Raw genomic sequence first — 21,521 nt, 5'->3', positions numbered from 1 at the left:
TCCGAGTGTGGATTCAAAACCGATTTATATTCGCTGGGTTAGAACCGATTCCCAGCCATATTGAAACTATGTATAGCAACTTATTACAGACAATTTTCCACGAATTTTAAAATGAAAATCATAACATTAGTACCTGTGTTGTTAGACTTGACTTCCGGCCCCAAGGGTCTAACAAAAATACCCGCGGAAAGCTGTCTATATTACGATACATTAAATTACTATTCCATCATAAGTTAATCAGAGTCATTTTGAATAATTTGATTTCAAAACAATGTTTTCAGATTTAGACTAACATAAGCATGGAGACGATGAGATATGTCTTCGTATTGTTTTTATTTGTAACCACAGCTACCTCGGAACCATCTAGCAATGCAACTGGACGAGGTAATTTTCATTAGCTTTATTATTACTTGGATCTCACACCAGATTTTCATGTACTCTAGTAAAGTGAAACTTTTAGCTGGATAAAATAGCGATCCCTTCCCTTCCACCATCTTTATCCCATCCTTCCCGTCTACTGAATGAACAAACTAACTAATAAATGATATCCATGTTAGCAACCTTAATTGACAACTTTACAATACAAATTTTACCGTGTGCAATATTTTCGACAGATTTTTTATGGTAGAAATATATATAATTTTCTGCTAAAAAACTTGCAGCTTCACATTTTTCGCACATGGGACATAGTTAAGTTAAAAAAACCTATTTCTTAAGATTTTCTCAGGTAAGGTTAGGTTAAGTAAAAGTTAAAAGAGCCCGAAGGGACTACAAGTATTAAAATAAAAAATCCAATTCTTTATCAAAAATATAGTTATCTTGTTACTTTTACGTTTTTTATGGACTTGATCAATAAGAAGCTAAGAAGTCCCGTAAAACAACTATAATTTACCCTCTTGTCAAAATTCTCTTTTTTAGTTTTTAATGTATTGAATGTTGTACAGTTTCCAAATAATGCCTGCAAAATGGGATCTGGAAAAGAGTAAGTTTTTTTTTGAAATATTAGGGCTCTCTATAAGTCTAAATATTATATTGGTTTGTTGATTTTTATGGTTTGTACCCTAGCCATTTCGATAAAGACAGGCAAATTAAAAATATGCTTTGTCAACAATTATTTTGGAAGCCTGTTGGTGTTCAAATCTATTACAAGATAGGTAAATAACAAATTTTATTATTAATTTCACTCAAAGTTCATAACACAATCCCCCCCTTATTTTTAAAACAAAGTGGGGGGTTATATTTTTCTTTTTCTTAAACCCTGTCGGGGGCCCTAGACCTGCCAAAAACCTACCAGCACTTTGATGAAAGCCGTCATTTTATCCAATTTTACCGGCCCCAAGAAAGCTATATTAAATCATACTGTTGGAAAAAATGGAGATTTTTTGTAATTTTGGACTTGGTTGACTCATAGCCCATTAGTAAAAACAGTAACAAGCCCTTTTCACTCCACAGGGGGGAGCATAGGCCGCTGACAATTCGTCAGTGTTTCTGTAACAATGTGGCTTATGGATATGGGATAGGGATGTCAGCCCTAAGCCCTATGATTGCGGTGTAAAGCGTCCATTTGCCATCAGACAACCAACCCTTTGATTGCACGACCTTTGTCTGAGAAGTCCTAACTGTGCATGGTAGTGAGTTGCGCCTGTTTTGGGCCAAGGCATTCCCCCTACTCTAACTATTTATGTCGCGCACCTGACATAGCAGCAGTAGGAACCATTTTTAACGTCTTTAGTTATGACGCGGTGTCGGACCGAGATTCGAACCTATCACCTTCCCGACGACGAGCGGATGCGCTACGTTTTGAGCCACGATCGCGGGTTATAGCCCATTGGTGACTAGTAATGATTTATAACACAAAAAGAGCCAAAACAAGAGTATAATGTTTAATGGATTTTTACCCAAACTTTAAAAGTAAAACATAACAATACGCGGCAATTTTAGTTGTACTATTATATCCGGATATATATCATATCCGGATTTCTACGAATATAAAAATGTACAATCATAAGATTAAAACCAGGTTTTTTTAGCTGGTGCCTTCGGCATCTCGGGGCAAAAAACTGGTTTTAATCTGTTTATAATATGATTCGAGAAATAACTAATATCGTATTCATTCGAATCCGGTGGATAGGAACCGGTTCTCATCCATACGAAAAACTATGTCTAGCATCGTATCATATCCAGCTTTCTACGAATATAAAAATGTACAATCATAAGATTAAAACCAGTTTTTTAGCCATTGCCTTCGGCATCTCAGGGCAAAAAAACTGGTTTTAATCTTATAAATGTACAATGTACATTCTATATCCGCGGAAAGCTGTTTATATTACTTTGCGAGAAATAACTACTATTATATTAATTTTGCCTTTCAGCGGTGTATGTTATTCTGGCGAAGAGTGCGAGTCAATGGGTGGTGTAGCTCAGGGGGTGTGTGCTAACGGATTTGGGGTCTGTTGTTACGGTAAGTTTAGAGTAGCTTTGCAGCTCTACATGATTCTTAAAAGCAAAGCTTTTCTATAATTAGTGTCCGTACGTCTGTCACTACATCCGTTACAATTAACTCTTTGTGATACCTTAGGCATGTTAAAATTGTTAAATTGATTTTAAACTTCCATGTAATAACTGTATGATGATTCCTGTAATAATTAGGTAGGATTTAGAAAGCAAAGCATCTCTATAATCGCAGCCGTATGTCCATTTAAAACATGTTGACATTTACCTTTGATATAATATAATTATCCTATTCATAAAATTTTTGAAATTTTTATTTGACTATCAATATTGTTAAATATTAAATGTTTTGATACTTTAAATTTTTCAATGATTATGAATGTTGCCATCCTTGTGTTATAATTTAGTTGAGAAGACATGTGGAGAGACCACCAGTGTTAACAATACTTACTTTAAGGTATCATATTTAGTAGCACAGCTAATTTTTAACAAAGTTGTGTCTTTAAGTATGCCAGAGAATGTCCAATAAGTGCGCTATCACACAAAGTACCCGCTTAAGCACTGGTTGGGGTTTACCATATAATACACTCAGGGAGTAAGGGAGGGGACAATGGATCGAATATTCAATCTTTAGGAGTCTCAGACTTTGGGGACTGGCTTAAAGGGAATGTGCAAGAATTTAGCAGTTTCTGACTGAGTTTGGGGACTTGCGCAAGAAATGCCGTTTTAGTTTTGAATGTTAGTTTTGAATATATATAGTTTTGCAGACAGAGAGTAGTTCAAATATAAATACACGGCCCCCCTCCCATACTATATTTCACTCCCTTCATCCCCACCTCCTTTTTAAAAGTAGACGAGAAAGGGAAATGGAGAAGGTAGGTGGGGGAAATAAACAGGATAAAAAGGGGCAGGAAGGCATGCGGGTCATATACTTGCCCATCCAGCTACACGCCTGCCTGCCCCTTTTTTCCGTGTTCACATCACTTGCCCCCAAATCTCTTTTCTCTTTCCCTGTCATCTGGAGAGTTCCAGGGAGATATTTCTAGTAATTAATTACAGAATGGTTATGTCAGTCTGTAATACAGGTAATCATATTTTCAAATGATTGCTTTTTTTCTTGGAACTTTTTTCTTAGTTTATGGTTTTCTAGATTTAATCAACAATCACTTTACAATTTCCACCATATTTTCGGGATTATTCTGGATTTCATGGCCTTTCTTCAAAAACTCTTAAATTGAATTAATTGCCCATTGTCCCCTCCCTTACTCCCTGTAATACACTAGTGGCTATATTTAATACCTATAACTGCAACCACTCTAACTTTATAGAAAATGTCAATTTTTAACAATTACAAATAGTCCCTATTTTGGTTTCAGGTGAATTTTTTTGGGTAGCTTTTTTTCAGTTTTTGTAGGTGTCCCACAAATAAAACAAATAGCTTGAAATCATGCAGGATCATTATTTATATTCCATGAAAAATAAACACTTGTTGGTTTAGCAGTTAATGGGATATTAAGCTGCAGACAGATAGACCTGGTTTTACTTTGTATCAGAGATATACACCAATTTTTAAATATTTAGAGAATTGAAGGAAAAGACTCGCCGTGTATTCTTGATATCTGCAAGATGCAGGAAGATATCTGCCAGATCAGATTGGACTTCCACCAATTCTCTCTGGATGGACCAGAATCATCTGTAAGTATAATATCAATGGATAGCAGCATTCCAATTTTTATTCAATATCAATTAATACAGTGTGTTTTTTTTTATGAGAACTTTTTTGAAAGCAATTTTACCCCACTTATAGTTATCAGAATTGATTGATTAATGGCTTATTTTCTTCGTTTTTTCATGCAATTAATAGAACAACAAAAAAATATTTCAGTTTTTTTTTGAAAAAGTACAGTAAAATGTAAAATTCAAAACTTAGGTGTCAACATCTAAAAATGGTTTTAGCGTATTTTTCTAATGCCTAAATCTTTTACCCTTTGCAAGAATTGGATTTTCTGTCGGCAACTTCGGGGGGCCAGTACTCCCTCCCTGGTGGAGATATGACCTTCAAACTTTGATATGTTCTAGTACATGTCCCTTATAGTATCTGTATACAGTTTTAGCTCTATATCTTAAGTTTGAAGTGTTTAGCAGCCATTCTTGCAAAAGGTTGAATATTTGAGTATAAGAAAAATACGCTAAAACCATTTTTAGACGTTGACACCTAAGTTTTGAATTTTAGATTTTACTGTACTTTTTAAATAAAAACTGAAATATTTTTTTCATGTTCTATTAATTGCATTAAAAAACGAAGAAAATAATCCATTAATCATTAAATTTTGATAACTATAAGTGGGGTAAAATTGCTTTCAAAAAAGTTCTCATAAAAAAAACACACTGTATATTACTTATTTAACTTACAACAGAAAGACGGACAGACATGCGCATAGATGTATGGACATACAGTCAGACACTAGGACAGACAGACATACAGTCAGACACTCAGATAGACAGACATACAGTCAGACACTCAGACAAACAGACATACAGTCAGACACTCAGACAGACAGACAAACAGTCAGACAGACAGACATAAAGTCATTTTCAATTGAAAAAATCTAAAAAGTAATTCTGCCATCTTTTTTGAATGGCAACCAAGAAAATGATATGTCTATATTACAACAGACAGACAGATGAATAAACAAATGGACAGACAGACAGAAAAACTACAAATAGACAAAGAGTATTGTGGCTACAAAAATAAGATAAGATTTTTATTTTTATAAAATATTAATTTTTATAATTAAGGATTTATTGAATGTTATGGTCACAAATTGCCTAACTTAAAAAGTCATTGCATCTTAAGTCTGTTTGTTACCTAGAAAAAAATTAGGGTAACAGACAAGAGAGGTGGGCAAAAAGCCCCCTTTCCCCTGATATATTAGGGTTAAGTTTTGTGGTGAGATCGACAGGACTGCTGGGATTAGCAGTTACAAGGTTTCGTGATAATTCTTTTTAGTATACTGATCTAATTGTCAGGTAGGCCAGTATCGCGGATCAGCTGTTATCTATACTGCATCAAGAAAACCGTACAAAAGTTAACCACTGCTTCTTATTCTAACAAAATATTACTGTCTTATGAATAAAATCAGTTATAATTTTATTTTAGCCTACCACTGATACCTCCGAAAATGCTATCACTGTTTGCCAGAAAGCTCAGTTCAGGTAAGAGTCCTGCGGCATATTTCAAAGTCTATTAAAAAGACATAAAACATTAGGTCCCAATACATTTAATTGCATTAAACATTCCCAGGACTAATGTCAAGCTTCCCTAGAATAGAGAACTCAATCAGTTTCGTAGTTATAAAAATTTTAAGCTACAGACAAAAAACTTTACTTCATAGAATAGGACTATCAGCTGCGCCACTAGCATCTAGGCTGTCTGTATTCAATGGGGTAGAAAAGAGTAGAAAAATAATCTGAAGTCCCTCCAAGAAATCCAAAATATAGCTAAAACCACTCCAGGACCAATGTGAAGCATCATTAAAGTGTAGAACTCAAACTGTTCAATAGTTCTTAAGCAACAGACAAAAATCTTTATTAAATTTATGCAATAGGATTTCTGGGGATGGAGCCTCTAGCCCTGTTATTTGTGGTGAAAACACTGGATATCATAGTAAGTACCTAATATTAACATATTTGTAATGTTATGATATGATTTTTTTTTGTTATTTAGTTGTGAGATTTATTTAAAAAAAAAACAATCTGTGAGCTCTATGTATATTGTATGCATTCAGATATATTGCTGAAAAATTATTTTTATACACAACACTTCTTCCTGTTCTACATTTTTCTTATAGCTTATTTCTTGGATTTGTAAATCTGTTCTTTTCTTCAAGAAATATCTTTAAAAACTCCAGTTTGTATGCTGTGTTTAAAGAAAACAGTAAAAGTGTCTGACTATGACATCAGAAAAAATGAACAATTAACCAATGAGAAGCCAGTATTCACAACGGTAAAATATATAGTGGCCTCTCATTGGTTAATTGTTAATTTTTCTGACGTCATAGTCAGACACTTTTACTGTTTTCATGTTTAAATAATTAATATGACAATATCACTAAAACTATTAATTATTAGTGATTGTTGAGGCAATGGATCTTTGCAATGAAATTAGAGTTACTTATACTGAATCATCCATCTTGAGGGCTTTGGAAGTTCAGGTATGGATAACAAAGACAAGAAGCTAGTTTTAGTGGAAGAGTTAGATTTCTTTCATTTCTTTATTCCTTTGTGTCAGATTAGGTTTAGTTTTACTAGGTAATAATGTACATATCACAATGTCTGAAATTAGTTTAATGAGTAAAACTTTTTGTTGTTGTAAAATGAAAATTATCATTGTTGTTGCAGATTTCTCAAATTGCCTGCACAGATCCTAACAAGGCACCAGAGGGATGCACACAATATTACACTGGTGTAACAAGTAACACTTTTACTCATCCTCATTTGAAACAGATTAATATCCATTGGATTAGAACTGGTTTTCATCCATACAAGAAAATTATGCCTAACATTGTATTATATCCAGGTTTCTACGAATATAAAAATGTACAATCATAAGATAAAAACCAGTGTTTTAGCCTGTGCCTGTAAAAAAAATGGTTTTATTCTTATAATTGTACATTTTATATCCGTGGAAAGCTGTTTATGATAAGATGCAAGAAATAACTATTATTTCTTACTAAACAAACAAGATTATATTCAGAAATTATACTTAGACATACACACATACATCCTACTACTTTCAATTACTTTAATTCAATTGAATTTAAAAACAACTAGAAATTATTTTCTTATGCTTTGAGTAGTATTAAATTATAAAATCAGAGATTGTGTTATAATTTCATTATGCTATTTTCCCCTTAATTTGAAGGGGAGTGATATTTTTTCTTCTTCAAGGTGTGTATACCCTTTTAAGGAGGATGTAAAGGGGGATACAAAATGGGAGATTCCTAAAAGGTGAACCCCACCTTAATTTTACCTGGGGGTTGTATACTAGGTATACACCACCTTTCTGCATGAATCTGCTCAAAATTTCTGGCAAGTATAGAACAGCTACAAATTGTGAAATCAATTCTAAATATATGAACCCCTTCTCTCTTTAAAATAATTTTCTTAGTGGTCTATGCATTCAATTTCAAAATAATTTAATGGATTTCTTGTTTAGATACTGTGTACAGCTATAACTATCTTGGAGGATATCATTTAGCCAGCCAGGAGTATATCATTTGCATCAGGTCAATATTATATTAAAATATAGTATACTAGCGGGTTTGGACCTAGTTGACTCCAAGGGCACTTGAAACACCTCTCAACTTTTCATTTAACTAGTTTTAAAAGAATAACTTTTTGTTGGGGATTGATTTATTTTTTCTATAGGTGATTTTTCTTGCAAGGGCGGTGAAACCCTTCCTATCATCCTAAATCATCTAAGGTCCTATGAGAAGCTACTAAAGGAGAACCATATCGGTTCAGCATTAGCAAGATCCTTTATTACACGCACAGAGAAGACACAAATCCTGTTATATTTATTAGGATTAGGGGATTAGGATTCTAAGACTTATAGGAAATTTCCTTTCTAGAAGTTACATCATAGAAAGCATTTGTTGCTCATGGGTAGGACAAAAGCAGTGATCCCCATTTTTCTAGGGGAACTAAACTCAGCTACAAATACTTTACTTTATTTCAGGAGAGAGATCGGGTATTGTTCCAACTCGTATTATGCTGACAGTGATGCCTTTCAGGTTTATTCAATTTCTTTTAAAAGATGCTGTGTTTGCAAGGTGGGAGGGGAGGGGGGGGGGATGGGAGAAGTAAAGGGTTGAAACATAGTAACAAAACTATCCTAAGACTATAATTATAAGTAAAAACAAGGATGACAACATCCATAAAAGCAAAGCTCTGAAATGGTAGGACAAACGGACATTAAAGTTTGTACAGTGTCAGAACTGAATAATCAGAATATAAATAAATAAGAGTCAAAGCAAAATTGTGAGTAAATTTGTTGAAAAAACTTCTTGATTCAGGATAATGTTTACGGACATACTTACATTTTTAGGACTTGGTTATAGAGTTGCTTTGCTTAAAATATTGTACTTTGTTGTCCCAGGAATCAGTATACCAAAAATCAGGACAATCGGATAATTAAATAAAATTAATAGATAATTAGATAAAAGAAAATAATAAACATGTTAAAAATGGACGTAAGGTCATTCTGGTAATGATTATAGACTTCTTCAGGAATCACCATGCAAAGTTTAAAATTGATAGGACAATTCTAACATGCCTAAATTAACGGGAAAAAAGCTACTGTCTCGGACGAACGAACCGACCCTAGTTATAGAAAAGCTTTGCTTTTAAAAAGTATTAATGGAGCTTCCTTCAAAAGAATAATTGAACGGTTTCAATGGTTTTCAAGATATTAACGGACAAAGAAATAACATTTGTGAGGGAGGAGGGGGGGGGGGGGGGTTAGTGATTTGTGTGGTTCAATAATAGCTGAAGGGATAGTGCAAATTTACTGTGTATGTTTTTTAAGATTTCCGGAACTGCATCAACTACAAGCTTATTTGGACCTTCATGTACAACAGATTATGTTTGGATACCTAGGAATCATGGATAACACATACATTCAAAATTATCCAATAAAGTCAGGATAATCAAGACGGGAAGTAATAAATATTTATTCCCATGGAAATAGTTATTTCTCGCATTGTATTATAAAATGCTTTCCGCCGATATAAACTGTGCATTCGTAGAAAACTAAAAATGATACCATGCTAGACATAATTTTTTCGTATGGATGAGAACTGGTTCTAAACAACCCAATATTAATTGTTTTTCTTATAAATATGAGAAATAATTAAATTAATCATTACTTTCAAACTACATTGCTAGAACTCACCCTGTTTTAATTTTAATAGCCTAGCTATCACTTCATCCTTCATGCCTATAAAAAAAATTCATTCTTTTACATGGTAATTATAAAAAATACTTCATTTCTAACTTCCGTGATTATTTTTATAGGGGAGGTATGCATGAATCTTATCATATTCATACAATGCAATGCAATGTATGGAAAAAAATGCAAAGATAATTACCTAAATTTTCAAGATCCCTTTAGTGTATTTTTCTATCTATGAACTTCTGATCTTTACATTTTTTTTATACACAGTGCGAATGAAGGTGCTTTGACTTTTGTGTCAGAACCTAAATTGGGACATAGTGCATTTCATTACCCTAGGTAAGGTAACTTAATTTCACTTTTCAATAAAATCTAAAATGCAGCCATTTTTGAGAAAATTAGATTTGAAAATTTCAAGTTCAATTTTCATCAACTTGGAGTTACCTCATAATCATGACAAGAAAAGCAAAGATTATTTATTTAAAATTTTGAACAAGTTTGCTTTTATAAAGTTCTTCATAAAACCAATCCTGAAGTGAGTAAATTAATGTCTTTTTTATCAGTTGCTTTGCTAAGGTCACGGAAATTCAGCCTTAAATAAACTATATATAGTGAGGTTTTACGACAGACTTTAAAAAAGCAAGGTTGTTCAAAAATTTAAATAAATAACCTTTGCTTTTCTTGTCCTGATTATGCGGTAACTCCTAGTGGATGAAAATTGAACTTGAAATTTTCAAATCTAATTTTCTCAAAAATGGCTGCATTTTAGATTTTATTGAAAAGTGAAATGAAGTTACCTTACCTAGGGTAAGAAAATGCACTATGTCCTAATTTAGGTTCTGACACAAAAGTCAAAGCATCTTCATACACACTGTGTATAGGTTATAGAATCTATGCATATCTTCTCTAATAACTAAGTTCTTCATTCTCATTATTATGCCATTTAGTTTAGATCATATTTTACAAAAATGTTTCATTTTCATTTTAAACATTTATCATATGACTCATTTCACCTAGTTTTTAATCACAATGTTTTTGTTTGTGTTCATACAACAAGGTTGACAACATCCTTAAAAGCAAAGCTCTAAAGTAAGATGTTAGGCCAAACAAATATTAACACTTAATGAGCAGAATATTAATGTAAAATCGGTGCAAAATGGACTAAATACAGGATATTTGTCAAGGACAAACTTACATTTTTAGTCCTTGATTTTAATGATACTCTGGTTAAAGAATTGTACTATGTTATTCTTTGAATCATTATTCCAAACATCAGATGAATAGGACAATTATATCATACATTTTTTAAATCAGCATGTTTAAAACGGATATTTGGATTTTTTTGGTAATGATTATAGAGTTGCTACGTTTTCAAAATCGCACTGTTACAGAAATTATCATGCAAATTGATTGGACAATTCTAACATGCCTAAATTAAAAATATAAGATCTATCTTTTATGGAAGGGTGGACTGATTCTAAAAAGCTTTGGTTTAGAGGTTTTAAAATCTAATACCATCACCATTATAGTTCATCATTTTCATATCATATCCATTGAAAATAAGGATAAGACAAGACCTGACCAAACTTAAAAGTACAGGTATGTATTTGTAAATATTTCAAACAATCTATGGTACTGAAGATTGTAGATAGATTTTTAGTTGCAAAGCTACTCTATCATTCCAAATGTCCGTCCGTAAAAGACAAGGCGGTGAAAAACGTAATTTTCTCGGCTCCTATTAAAGCTAGAAATCTAAAATTTTTAGTGAATATTCCTATGACATATGCTCATCTAATCTATACATTGTTTTGTCCATTTGTTTGTTAATTAGGGTGCTATATCGATTTAAAGATTTTTGGGTTTTTGTAATTTTCTCAACTCCTTTTCAAGACAGATGACTGAAATTTTCAGGGATTTAATAAATTCACATTCTAAGTTTACAAAAAAATAGTTTATAGGCAATAGTGATTTTGATTTACTAGTGGTTAAAATTTTAAGTTTAAGCAGTAATAAGATTATGCTTTATAATCTAACACCATAAGCATAAGTAATAATGTTATTATCTAAAGCAAAATGTGCAAATTTTGTGACCATGAGGTAAGCCTTATATTGGTCTTTGGCCAAAGGATGGAGCCACTAGTATTAAAAATTAATGGCAGAATTTAATAAATATTTTTTTTGTTTAGTGTTGAAACAGATAGTAATAACTATCATCATTTCATTTTTTTTTTATTTTGAAGCACAACCTTTAAGTTGGACTTTAAGGTTATAAATGTAATGCAAAATATTAGCTTAGTAATGCATTTTTCATCTCATTCTCACCTAATAAAATAATTCTCATATATCTTCATTGCAGTAGAAACCATGCACATTTAAGTCTATTTTGATTGATAACATATGTGTTATTTTGAAGGCTTACAAGTGCATAAAAAAAACATCCTCATTATAGTTCATCATTTTCATATCATAAAATTCTAATTTGATTTTAATAAAATTATTATGGATACAGTATCGTCATACCTATCCATTGAAAATAAGGACAAGAAAAGACCTGACCAAACTTAAAAGTACAGGTATGTAATATATCAAAATTGAAAAAAAAAATTTAAAAGAGGATACTGGATAACGCCCTAATTATCTCTACATCTACAGCACTGATATAAAATTTAAAGATGAAAACGGGCTCTCCATCAAAATATAAAAAATCCAGCCTTTAACAATAACAAAATATGGATGAAAAAAAGAATTTTCAAATACTGATCACAAAACCAACTTGTAAATCTTTAATAAATCCCGTTTTTTAGATTTGTCCAATTGCATAATGCTTCTATTCTATAATGCTTCTGTTTCAGAAATGTAACAAAAATTTAAGTCAAGTGTATTTTTTAAATTTCTAGATCGAATTTGTGGAACCTCTTTTGGATTTGGTTCTCTTGAGACTGTGTATACTGATAGATATCCTTTCTTGGTAAGAATTTTTAACAACCATTTTTGTAGAGTGATTTTGCAATCCGTTGTCATCTGGTCAAGAGTGCCATACTGTATCTCTCCTTCACTCTTTTCTCTCTTTTTTCCCTGAGCTGGATCTTTAAATCATTTCAATGGTGCGCTAAATCACCCTGCGCAGAATTTTAGCCAATCACAGCAACGCATTTCTTAAAATCCGATTGGATGAAATTCTGCGCAGGGTGATTTAGCGCACCATTGAAATGATTTAAAGATCCAGCTCTGATTAACTCTATAAATTTCAATGTTTGGTGAATATAATTCAAACAGCCGTATTACTATTGGAGTTATTCATCTATTATTCATTCAAAACTAAGAGGTCTACAAAAAAAAATCGATTGCATATCTAAATTCTATGGATCATTTTACATGTACTACTTACTAAAAGCACCGACTAGCTATTTTTAACAACAATCACGAAAGTTAGGACACGTTTTTTTTGCATAGAAATGATTTTGCACCTGTTCTGTTTCTCCCCCCCCCCCCCCCCCTACTCCTCATACTATTAATGTCGCGCATCTGACATGGTAGCAATAGGTACAATAGTCAACATATTTTCAGATTGGTGTCAGTTTTGATGCGGAGGAGCATCCTGGCAGTAGTACAGCAACAGAAGGTGGCAAGGGCTTTGCCATCAACTATCAGCAACTCCTTGCTTGTGGAGAACAATAAGTTGTCAACCCAAAAATCAACAAAAAGTCTTCTTCTTCAATCTTAATAAGCTTGTTGAGAAATCTAAACTTTAATATTTTGTGGTTGAAACAAATATTTATCTTAAATAAACGAGAAATTTAAATTTATTATAGAGCTTTAGTAAGTGATATTTAATGTATGTTTACTGTTTAGTTTGTAAGTTTTAATTCTAAGTATATATTGTATTCTCAAATGTGAATAAAGAATCTCAGTTTATGTTTTATTATTGTTTATTTAAATTGCATACTTATTAACAAGAATTTCGAAGTCCATTAAATACATGGATAGACAAACGGACAAAGTAAGTTCTATAGCAGATGTTGAGTTGTCATAAAAAAATTAGAGTTAAATCACGAAACCTTCATAAAATAATGAGCATTTTTGTATTTTTTATCATGTTAATGATAGACAGTCGGATAAAACAATTTATAAACTAGATGCGCACAGGTCAGAGAAATATTACTTAAAATTTCAGCTGTCTATCTCAAAAAGCAACCGAGAAAATTACATTTCTCCAGATTAACTAACAGACGGACTAAATGACAGACAAGGTGAAGTAAAGTAGCTTCGCTGCAAAAAAAACTCCCCTTTCACTGGATAAACAAATTTACCATTAAATAATGTCCACATTAGCAAGCTTAATTGACGACAAATTTTCCCCTGTCATTATATCCTCGCATATCCATTAGGACAATAGATGATGAACTAATATGTCCCAAATCTTATGTGTACAATTAAATATTATCAATTTAACAATTTATAGTAAGACTGACATATTTAATGTAATTGTCCTTGTTCTATATTTAAGTCGCATATGATTTTTTACCAAATAATTTTAACAGATGTTTTTTTCTGTGCTAGCAACGAAATAAAATACAAAGGTAAGAAGTATTTCTTATTATGGTGTGTAATTCAAGTACAAAAATAGGATAATTTATTGTATACTCATAATTGCAAAGGATAAAATAATGTCAAATACTAGGGACGCACTTCAATTTAACTTTTAAAAGGACTCTCCACAGAAAAAACAACTTTGGATTTTTGAAAATCTAACCTGAAACTATTATTCTCTGTTCAATTTTAGGCATTTTTTGTTTTTGTGGCATCGCGATCGAAGCCCTTTGAAAATTTTGTCCGCCGCCTATTTGTACTACCGCTATAACAATATATTCTACACTTTACCTCCACTCAATATATGTTCGCCGCTAAAGAACATTTTCTCCATTCCAGAGATTTAACTCGCCGACCCCTATTCATTCTTATACGCAATATTCTCTCCCCTCATTACAATTCATGCTACAAATGAAAAAATAAGACAACGTAGCTTGGAGAAGTAGAGAAAAGGCCTAGAACCTGTAAGAAGCTTCACTGCAAAGGGTAACCATATTGGTTCAGTTATTAGTAAGATACTTTATTACACATTGCACAGACAAACAACCTGCTACTTTTATATAAGGATAGAAGTTTACAATGCTATTAAATCTACTCATCATATCAAGGATGACAACATCCATAAAAGTGAAGATCGAAAAGCAAAAGGATGGAAGGTCAAAAGAGCAATAACACTTGTAGAGTGTTAGAACTTGAACAGCAGGACATTGATTTCTAAGTCTAAACACAATTGTACATAAAGGGAGGAGGCGGATGTGTCACTTTTTGAAACCAAAACTAAAAGTCAAAGGAACTCAACTAAAAAAAGAGTTACAGGTCTGAGATTTTGCATGGCAGTTGCTTAATAGGGGTACAATATGGAACTGTGAAAAAACGGCGGCGCAACCGCCGAGAAAAGGCAAAAAAAAATTCGGCGGGAAACGGCGGTTTTCGGCAGTTGCGCCGCCGTTTCTTCACAGTTCCATATTGTACCCCTATAAAGCAACTGCCATGCAAAATCTCAGACCTGTAACTCTTTTTTTAGATGAGTTCCTTTGTTGACTTTTAGTTTTGGTTTCAAAAAGTGGCACATCCGCCTCCCCCCTTTGTTACAAAACTGCGTAAATTTAGGAAACAGTAGGGACATTCTTTCATTTATAGGATTTGATTATAGAGACACCTCGCTTATAATACTGTGCCTTGTTGTCATTATTCCAAAAACCAGATGAATAGGATAATCATACTATATAAAAAATGTCAAAATGTTAAAAATCAGCAGATTTTAAATGGACGTACATACTTTCTGATTATCGAGTTTCTATGCTTTCTAAGTGATACCCAACTGTTAGAGGAATCACCGAAAAATCGATAGGACTATTCTAACATGTCTTTTTTAAAAATTAAATAATATCCAACAATGACTAAACAATACTAATATTTTTGTAGAAATAAATTGAAGAGTTTGAACAGGGATCTAATGGGATAAGATAATGGACGAAAAATATATTACATCCCTAATTATAATAAATAAGATTGCTCCTTCCAAAGATTAAAATTATTGGTTGAAAAATTTCTCAGTCCCCTTTCCAATGACAATAAAACAATAAGGATGACAACATCCATAAAAGCGAAGCTCTGAAAGGGTAGGACAAACGAACATTAACACTTGTAGAGTGCCATAACTGAATAATCAGAATATAAATGTATAAAATTATAAACAAATTTTAAGTAAATTTGTTGAAAAACTACGCTAATACAGGATAATATTTAAGGACATACTTACATTTTTAGGAATTGAGTATAGAGATGCTTTGCTTATAACAATGTACTTTGTTGTCCTAGGAATCAGTATTCCAAAAATTAGATCAATCGAATGATTCTACCATATAAAAACTTGTTGTTAAAAAGGTAAAATTCAACTTGTTTAAAATGGACGTACGGACAATCTAACGATTATAGAGTTGCTACGTAACTATCTACTACTAACTATCGTACCTAACTACTACAGGATTCACCATGCAAATCGATAGGACAATTCTAACATGCCAGACGGACGGACGGACCGACCCTAATTATAGAAAAGCTTCGCTTAAAAAAAAACATAGTCATAAAATAAACAGTTTATCGCTACAGCTATACGCAACCATCTTTATTATACAAAAATAGTTATTTATCGCGTCGTATTATAGACAGCTTTCCGTGGATATTAAAAGGTCCGGCCTAACAATGCGGGTATTATTTTTATGATATCTTAATTTGATATTCGTGGAAAATTTTCTGTAATACTTACATTTTTAGGACTTAAGTATAGAGATGCTTTGTTGTCCTAGAAATCAGAATTCGAAAAATCAGATCAATCGAATGATTTTATCATATAAAAACTTGTTGTTAAAAAGGTTAAATCAACATGTTTAAAATGGACGTACAGACTTTCTGGTAACGATTATAGAGTTGTTACGCTTTCTAAATTGTACCTAACTACTACAGGAATCACCATGCAGAGTTTGAAATTGATAGGACAACTAGCATGCCTAAGTTAACGAAAAGAGCTAACCGTTATGGACTGACGGACGGACTTACTGACGGACTGACCAACCCTAATTATAGAATGGCTTCGCTTTAAAAAAATATTTATTAGATTATTTCCAGACTTGTTGGCTAATACAAAATTTGTAAAAGGGGGGGGGGGGTATTAATACAACCATCTCGTAATCAATATGTAAATGGCACTTAGAATTGAAATTTTGATCTGAAAATTTGCATGAGTAATCCTTGGTAGGTATATTTTCCCTAAATTGAACAAAAAGTTGAAAAAGTAATGGCGAATGGCTGGCAGCTGGCAGCTCAGCCTTTTAGCTGTTTCTTTCTTATTTTCAGGATAAATTTATCATTAACCCATTAGTGATGAACCGGCTTTTATCGCCCGGTTCCAAAAATCCCGAAAAAAAAACCGGTTCTCAGTTTAAGGATTGCATCATTCTCAGTATGAATCCCCCCTCTACTACCCTGGTTTTCATTTCCCCCTGGAGCAGGCAGTTTTGCTTACTTCCGTTTGCCGGTATAGCTCAAAAAATTTGAAAACCAAGAAAAACGAGGTGATTTTAAAATACCCCTCCTAACTTTTTTGTTTATGAAGTAAAGTTAGTGATTTTTTTCGTGAAATTTAAAGTTTATTGGCAACTACATTCATTTGTGAATTCGTTTTATTCAAATCAATATTTTTTATATGATTTTTTTATCGTTTTTTTACGTTCTATATAGCTCCGGCTCGGCGCGAGTAAAGATACCCGCTAGTTTTATCGCCCTGCTCGGCGTGAGTAAAGATGCCCATCCACATATAATATCAAAATTTTAAAACTTCTAGGAAACGGGCTTTTATACTGAAAAGGGTGGCACCTATAGCCAAAACACTAAATGTGATATAAATCGTTTTGTATCTTACTTGTAGCTCTATCAATTACATGAGGTTATGTAGTTTTCAATTGCGGATCGTATCGTAGTATTAGCTACTCTACAACTCACTTTGGACGTTCAAAAATTACTTTTTAAATTTTTTGGGCCAAATAACCGGGTATTTAGGTCGAAAACGGGCTTTAATGCCGGGGGAAAGCACCAAAAAACGCCAAAAACAGTTACCAATGCCGAACGCTTTCTTTACTCGCGCCGAACTGGGTTTTCCTGCAACTTTCCTGTGCACGCCACTAGAGCAAAACAAAAAAATTGGAATTCCGTTTTTACCATAACAAAGCTTCCCTGAAATTTTCAGCTCGATCGGTCCATAAAAGTGGCGCTCGGCACTAATGGGTTAATTATGTAGGAATCAACTAGGGTAGCGTGGGGTTATTCTGGTCAATTTTTTATTTCTACCCAAAAAAAACATACTTCCAAAAAACTTTTTATTTTGATCGCTAATGAATGATATGGCAATGATGATGATGCCTGTCTTGGTTCCATTAATAAATCAGTCTAAAGAACATCCTTTTTTTCATCCAAACTTTTTTTTTAAATCATACTTTTTATCATATCATTATGTTTTTTTAAGCTTTATTCATAAATTAGAGGTAATTTCTGATTTGCAGGTATTGGAATTTTTTGACCAAAGTGATTTTTTTCCCTAAAATCTTTAATTTTAAAAATCCTGCCAGTTTTTGTAGCAGTTCTCAATACATTTTTTCTTGTCTCAAATTGGCTAGGATTGACCTACAAGGGTGGTTAAGGTGTCTAAAGATGCAGAATTATTGCCTGACAATAAACTCAAAATGATATGGGGTCTCTAATATTACAACACATTTTATGCAACAGGAATTTTAAAAAATACAAAATCTTGAAGATGTATTTTAAATATTGGAGATAGAACCCATATCCTGTAGAGTTTTTTTGTTAGGGCATGCAAAGAGCCTTCTATAAACACCTTAACCCATTAGTGATGAACCAGGTATTAAAACCCGGTTCCAGAAAATGTAAAAAAAAACGGTTTCCAGCTTCATAATTGCATCATTCTCAGTATGAATCCCCCCTCTACTACCCTGGCTTTCATTTCCCCCTGGAGCAGGCAGTTTAGCTTACTTCCATTTGCCGGTATAGCTCAACAAAATTTGAAAATCATGAAGATTCAAAATACCCCTGCTAACTTTTTTGTTTTTATAGTAAAGTTGCTGATTTTTTTTCGTGAAATCTAAAGTTTATTGACAAGTACATCTATTTGTGAATTCGTTTTATTCAAATTATTATTTTTTATATGATTTTTTACCGTTTTTTTACGCCCTATTATGACCCGGTTTGGCATGGCCATAAATACCCGACAGTTTTAAAACCCTGCTCGGTTTTGGTTTTATTACCCGGTTTTAACTTTTCAACCAATAAAATAACAGTTTACGTCATTAGTAAGGGTTTGAGCCACCCTAATAACCCTAGTAATCTCTATAAGTGTCACCCAATAGTTTTATGTTCGTTTTCTGATATGTAACACCCAAATTTTATATGTTCTTTTTTTGTAGTGTGTGTCTTTTAAAACTTCGAGAAATGGGTTTTTTCAACCAAAAAGGGTGGTACCTATAGCCAAAACACTAAATTTGAAATAAATTGCTTTGTATATTACTTGTAGCTCTATAGATTACATGAGGTTGTGTAGTTTTCAATTATGGATCGTATCAAAGTTCTAAAAAGTGTTCATCTCACTTTGGGCGTTCAAAAATTACATTTTTCAATTTTTGGTAGAAATAACCGGGTTTAATGCCAGTGGAAACTGCCCAAAACGGGTCAAAATACCCGTTGTGCATTTATGGCCATGCCGAACCGGTTTTTTTTGCAACTTTCCTGTGCACGCCACTAGATCAAAACAAAAAAATATGTTTTCCGTTTTTACCATTATAAAGCTTCCCTGAGATTTTCAGCTCAATCGGCCCATAAAAGTGGCGCTCGGCACTAATGGGTTAAACACCTTTCTAGCTTAATCCTAGATGATTTGACATAAAAAGGGAATGATCTGTGTGTTTGTGGCTCAGCCACATGTATTACCACTTTTTTGTAGCTCATCCACAGGTGGTTCAGCAGATGTGCGGCCGGCGGCGATCCGACCGGCCGTTTGACTGAACGTATAAGATCTTAAGTCATATCGCAGCAATACACTATTATTTTGGTAGTGTGAATAGGGCGCTTTCCCATGGGTTTGAATGTGGGGATTGCTCTCTCATGAGTACTGCTTAAAAATAGAATCTAAATAAAATACCCATAAGTATTCTCAACATCAGTGTCAGTATAGAATGCTTTGTCCTTTTACTCCCACAATTATAATACGAATTTATTGAATCCGTGGCGATTCATAAATACCCACGCATGGTATTACAGTGCTTTAACCTAAGAGTAAAGGTTGGTTTTTGATGTTAAATCAATATAAGATAAGTATAGTAAAGTATAAAAAGGAAAGAAAACAGTTTAATTAAGTTAACTGTATTTACATATAGATCAGTCAGATATTAATGTTACATAATACTTATAGTAAGTGTAAGTAGTGTAGGATAAGATGTGCCTAAGTCCAAGTCATGATTGTGCATATAGTTAGGCCTCTAATATAAGTCATATGCACAATATATGCCAAGGACAAAGGAACCTAAATTTAAACTAAACAATGCATGCTAAATAAACTAAGCCATTTACCTTCTTAAGCCAGGAGAGAAGAGGGAGAACCAGTTGGTTTGCGAGTTAAATGATAACGGAGTTTTAAAGTGTTTGCAAGCTAAAAAGAAAACTAAATACTTGGATTTAGGGTGTTGTCTGTCTCTAGACTGTGTTTGTAAGTTAGCGTGAGCGTAAAATTGTTCATGATACTTTGGATAAGAAAGTTATCTGAGAAAAAGGCTTAGGTATGGCTTATATACAGAAATAGTTAAATAGATAATTAACAATAGGTATATGGTTAGATATAAACATATAACATTGATAAATTACAATAGGTGTGCCTACATGGTCCATACATATGTGTAAATTGATAAGAAGTAGGCCAAATAGTGCATAAAGGTTGCCTAATTCTGAGCTGTGATAGCTATGACTTTCGCCTTGAAAGTCATAGGGCAAGCTCTGCTCCAAATAAAGGAAGTGTGTCTGTCAAGGTCAGCGTGTGTATCAAATTATTCATATACATAATTATGACTTACTTAATTTAATTGGGAGGGAAGCTTTTCTTTAAAAGTAGCGTTTACATGTTCAATTTATTTGAAACTTAGATGCGGCATCTACAATTTACCATGAATTAAACCAAGTTGTTACTTTTCCAAATTTTTGTTCAATTTAGGGAAAATAGACCTACCAAGGATTACTCATGCAAAATTTCAGATCAAAATTCGAATTCTAAGTGCAATTTACTCATTAATTACGAAGTTGTTGCATTAACCCCCTCCCCTTTATGCTTCGTTTTGTTATTTGTGAAACCGCAGAAATTACTTTAATACTGGAATAGCTATTCATTGACAGCTTTCCGTGGATTTAAATGAAAAATTATAAGATAAATACCAGATTTGCTAGCCCCGTGGAAAATTATCTGGAATATGATGCTATTCATGATTGGATGAGAACCTAATCTTATCCTTCTGATATTAATCGGTGTCGAAGCCATACTGGAAAAATATTTATTTTATAACCCTAGTAAGAGGAATCATTATATGTCTGTTTCTCTGTACTGCCTTGCTAACCGCTGAACTTATATGGTTCTCCTTTACAGTGTAGCTTCCCATAAGTCCCATATAGAAAAAAATACCCCATCCTCCCCCTTAAATTTCCCTAAAATTACAATAAGATGTTAAAGGCTGATATATTATCGACATGCATTTTTTCATGATATTAGAAAATTCCTTCAAATACTTTGATTAAGGAATCACAAGGGATAAGACAAGGAACAATAAAAAATATAAATATTAAAATAATAAACAAACAAAGAATAAGCTACCTCCATCCCAGCATTCTCAAATTGAATCAAAATATTGGGGTGTGGTAGGGTTTCAGTACTCAGTACTCAACTTTCTTGGATTCTATGATTCTGTTTTACTTTAAT

At 32.9% G+C, this 21,521-nt stretch overlaps 1 protein-coding gene across 2 annotated transcripts; it reads left to right on the top strand.

Moving 5' to 3' along the window:
* Window positions 1–279: 279 nt before the first annotated feature.
* On the top strand, window positions 280–13,321 carry LOC145330272 (uncharacterized). 2 transcript variants are annotated; one of them, XM_080174902.1, is made up of 15 exons: window positions 280–384; window positions 919–982; window positions 2,373–2,461; window positions 2,859–2,908; window positions 4,033–4,146; window positions 5,612–5,667; window positions 6,060–6,118; window positions 6,583–6,665; window positions 6,853–6,925; window positions 7,670–7,739; window positions 8,192–8,246; window positions 9,041–9,113; window positions 11,947–11,979; window positions 12,304–12,374; window positions 12,974–13,321. In XM_080174902.1, exons 1-15 carry the CDS (start codon window positions 300–302, stop codon window positions 13,082–13,084), a joined length of 1,086 nt encoding a protein of 361 aa, XP_080031028.1. In that variant the 5' UTR covers window positions 280–299; the 3' UTR covers window positions 13,085–13,321. The 2 variants fall into 2 exon arrangements, with proteins under 2 accessions (XP_080031028.1, XP_080031027.1); XM_080174901.1 differs by lacking the exon at window positions 11,947–11,979 and adding an exon at window positions 10,973–11,005.
* Window positions 13,322–21,521: the final 8,200 nt, after the last annotated feature.

This window comes from Acartia tonsa, chromosome 10 (assembly GCF_053477335.1).
Source record: "Acartia tonsa isolate MP-2025a chromosome 10, ASM5347733v1, whole genome shotgun sequence".
Lineage (NCBI taxonomy): Eukaryota > Metazoa > Arthropoda > Copepoda > Calanoida > Acartiidae > Acartia > Acartia tonsa.
Note: the sequence above shows the minus strand (reverse complement) of the source record. Positions and strands in the feature narration are given on the sequence as shown.